Raw genomic sequence first — 4264 nt, 5'->3', positions numbered from 1 at the left:
AGTATATAAAATAAAAATAAAAAAATATAATGAAAAGAACGTAAGTGCCACGTTCTCAATAATCTCGATATGCTACTTACCGAATTTTTCGTTAATTCCTCCAATCTTTCCGTAATCTCCTTTCCCTTCTTCGATCGAATTAGCAGATAAATATTCGTGACACCGTGGCAGCATCTCAGGAGTTTTTCTATCAAACAGATGCCAAGGAAACCGGTACCACCGGTAATAAATATACTCTTGCCATTGTAAAATTCCGTTACGTGCGATGCCATTGCTCTCTAATAGCTCCTAATTGCTCTCTTTCTCGCTGAATATAAATAATATTTTTGCTGGATAACGCTTATATTAGAATTATCGTGGATGCCTGCTAATGCCTCTAATACATCAAGTGTTTCGATCAGTTTCGATTGGACCAGATTGAACACGCGCGGACGAACGAAGGATAGAGACAGTTTGAGTTTGAGCCGAGGGTAGTGCCGCCAGTTGCCCCAGTTCATGAAACATATACTTCTCCCACCACATTAAATGAAAAACGTCTGACGATGAATATCATAGATTTAAATGTGTATGTGTATAGTAAACGAAGTTCATATAGTAGCGGCTAATCGCTGGGCGTCTTTCGTAAATGGCATTCATAAACGTCCGGTCAACGTTGCTAGAAAAAGCCTAGTTTTTTTAGACAAGCCGGGTTTTTCGTGCATGCGTAACGTAACGATGACGTTTACAGTTACGTATATGTGAAAGGGCATTTCAGTTTTAGCGGGATCTCGCAGAAGATAAGTTAAATAGCTATGTAAATAAATAAAGAAATAAATATAATTTGTGAATATTATTTTTTATTTTGTTTTTAATTAATTTTCAAAATTTTTTAAATAACTTTTGAAAAGAATTAAACGGGGGCCATACAGGACCTCGTTTCATTCGATTAACTACTTCATTGATACCACATTCAACGCGCATGCGCAAAAAAACCCTGCCCATCTAACGAATATTGCCTACTAGGAAGAACCGTACGATGTCAAATGGTGGGGATTCCATGATCCTACGATCCGGCAACACTGAATCGAGCAACACGACAACAGGAATACGACACGGAAATCTGTTATAGAGAGCAATTGCGCTCCACGAGATCTTATATTCCAAAATTTACTTCTTGGAATAGAGTAGCATTTGAGATTGACCAATCAGGACAAAGAAGTTTTTTGTTTTTTTCGTCCTGATTGTAATCGAGATCGAACGCTACTTTTAGCTCCAAGGAGTAATTTTAAAACGCAATCCTGCAATCGAGCTTGCGTTCGCGCGCACGATTACGCAGCGAATTTATGTATTCATTGTAAAATATGTAATGAAATAAAAAATAATACATATATACATATTAAAGTATTAAATTGGTATATTGAAGTATTTACTGTGATATAATTAATAGAGAGAGAGAGAGTAGTACCTATAAAATATCGATAAAAATGTTTTTTTACTCCGAGAGAATCTATATTAAAAGTATTTGGCCTAAGATAAATAATGAAGATAGACTTCTTAAGATACGTATATTAGCACAATATATTAGCAAGTTTATATTTTGCGTTGCGTAAGCGCACAGGAATCGTTTCCTTGAACAGCATTACAAAATAGAGAATGTATCGATGTCACATAGTCCAAAGTATACTTATTCAGACCACTGTTTTATTTTACACTTCTCGTAAGTATTTGCATACACAGCAATATCCTTTTTGCACACTTTCACAACGTTCGAAAGTGAAAATGCAGCGCAAATCGTTTTTTTTGCGTATGCAGTACATTTTTGATTAATGCTTTATATTATATATATACAGGGTTGGGAAAATTACTTTATAAAAGTAACTCGTTACCGTTACCGTTCTTTTTTCTAAAAAGTAACTCGTTACCGTTACTCATTACCAATTTTAAAAAGTAACTTGTTACCGTCATCGTTACTCAAAAAATAACGAGTCGTTACAATTTCCGTTAGTTTTTTTATATATAACAATAACTTTACATACAATTTTTTTTAATACAAGATCAAATTAAACACTAAAAATTTTTAAACATTGTCTTACAAAGAAACAAGATACCAAAATGAGTTTTCAGTAGTTTTCATGTAATGCTGCATTCCAACACTCTTATCAATATTTTCCTTTGTATGAAAATTATACCGAGTAAATTAAAAAAAAGTAACGATAAAAGTAACTGTTAAATTCGTTACTCGTTACCGAAAAATGTAACGAAGTTAATTTTTCCGTTACAAACAAAATTTGTAACGCCGTAAATAATTTGTAAATTGTTACCGTTACAGTTACCGAAAAAAGTAACTGTAACGGTAACGGCGTTACAAGTAACGCGTTACTTCTATATATATATATATATACAGGGTGCGGCATTTATAGTGACGCGGGCATATTTTCCGGAAACGAAGTGAGATATCAAAAAATGTTTCAGACAAAAGTTGCATGGTTTAATTATTTATAGATCTATTTGTGAGAAATTCAATGTTGGAAGAGTTAGTGTATTAAGAGCTGTAAAAAGAGTGTCAAAAGCAATTGCCAAATTGTATCCTCTATTTACATGGCCAGAAGGCAATAGAGCATAAGAAGTTATGATGAGATTTACTGCAGCTAGTACTTTTTCCGGAATAATAATAGCAATTAATGGCACATTAATATAAAAGCACCACATGTTTATCCTGAATCTTAATAGAAAAAGACATCATAGTCATCGACATATAGAATGGACTGCTGGCAGTGAAAGGAGTAATCGCACGAGTAGTGTAAGAGGCAAATAGTATAAGGTCATTTCCGTCTTTTTCTAATAAAGCCTGATTGGTTGACAAAAAATCAGCAGTACTGCTGATCCAATCAGACTTTATTAGAAAGAGATGGAAGTGATGTCATATTATCTGCCTCTCACTCTACTCATGCGATTACTCCTTCCACTGCCATCAGGAATCCATACTATATGTCAATAATCATAGTACAATTACAAGTAATTGAAATTATAATGTCTTTTTAAAATGTAGTTATATAATTAATCGTAATTTTTTATTTATTATTAACAGGCCGTTTGTGACCATGAACGACGATTTATCCACTGTCTTGCTGGACACGTTGATTCTGTCCATGATCAATGTGTATTTCGTTTGTCTGAAGTTCATAATTATTTAGAAGATCCAGGAAAGTTTCATAATAATAGCCATTTAGTAGGCGATGCAGCATATACTCTCTTCATGAACATTTAATGACACTATATCGGGATAATGGGCACCTAACAAATAAACAAAAAAATGACCATTTCTGCCATTCATTCGCTCGAACTGTTATTAAACGTGCATTTGGCTTACTACAAGGAAGATTTAGAAGCTTTATTGTTGTCAATACTCGATATGGAACGTGTAGATTTAATTCCCGAATTTATCATTGCATGTTGTGTTTTACACATCTATTTGTTGCACAATGACGATGATTTACCAATAGAAACAGATTTGGTAGAAAACAACGATAATGTATTAAAAAATCCAATCAGAAGAAATAATGCAGGTTACACAAAACGTGATGTAATTTGTGATAACGTACTTATGCGAAATATACAGGGTGTTCCCGGGTGGCAAGAGAGAGTCGCGAGAGAGTCGTAGTACGTTGTACATCGTGCGTTTGTTAAATATAGAGTTCAGTAAAAGTTAATTGTTGCCGTAATTTACGGACACTCCAACCAGCCACAGGGTTTCCTGCGCGTCATCCTGACAAAGACGCCATTATCCCGGTCTTACAGCATTAATACACACTTAGATTCTTACACTTACTTACATACACTTCCAATTTGCCCAATTGTAAATTGCTGCCCTTTGTTTCATGTCATCATATGAGACATATATAATTGACTAATCACAGTCGAGTGTTCTCCTCATACTTGACTGTGATTGGTCAATTTCTTAAGGCTTAGGGCTTAAAATCTCTATTGTAGATGCCGCTTAAATTGCTATTACGGCTATGTCTCATATGATGACATGAAACAAAGGGCAGCAATTTACAATTGGGCAGATTGAAAGTGTATGTAAGTAAGTGTAAGAATCTAAGTGTGTATTAATCCAACTTAATATTCTATATATATATACAGGGTGTCTCACAACCTCCATACAATATTTTAATAGCGTATTCTAGAGGCAAAATGGAGTCAAAAATCTTAATACAAAAATATCGTGGCTACAATAGTTTTTGAGTTATATATGATCAAAGTTCGCCAATAATATTGCGTAGAA

General features: G+C 34.1%; 1 protein-coding gene and 1 pseudogene across 1 annotated transcript in view; one reads left to right on the top strand and one right to left on the bottom strand.

The window, feature by feature from the left end:
- LOC115233214 (putative fatty acyl-CoA reductase CG8306) overlaps positions 1 to 511 on the bottom strand; it is a 3323-nt gene extending 2812 nt beyond the window's left edge. Inside the window, exon 1 of the mRNA XM_029803519.1 lies at positions 81 to 511. Coding sequence (XP_029659379.1) covers positions 81 to 272 — 192 coding nt within the window. The 5' untranslated portion in view covers positions 273 to 511. The remainder of the gene's footprint in view (positions 1 to 80) is intronic.
- Positions 512 to 1015: 504 nt separating this feature from the next.
- LOC115233215 lies at positions 1016 to 3779 on the top strand (annotated as a pseudogene).
- The last annotated feature ends 485 nt before the right edge of the window (positions 3780 to 4264 follow it).

Source organism: Formica exsecta, unplaced genomic scaffold (assembly GCF_003651465.1).
Source record: "Formica exsecta isolate Colony F162 unplaced genomic scaffold, ASM365146v1 scaffold1632, whole genome shotgun sequence".
NCBI lineage: Eukaryota > Metazoa > Arthropoda > Insecta > Hymenoptera > Formicidae > Formica > Formica exsecta.
Note: the sequence above shows the minus strand (reverse complement) of the source record. Positions and strands in the feature narration are given on the sequence as shown.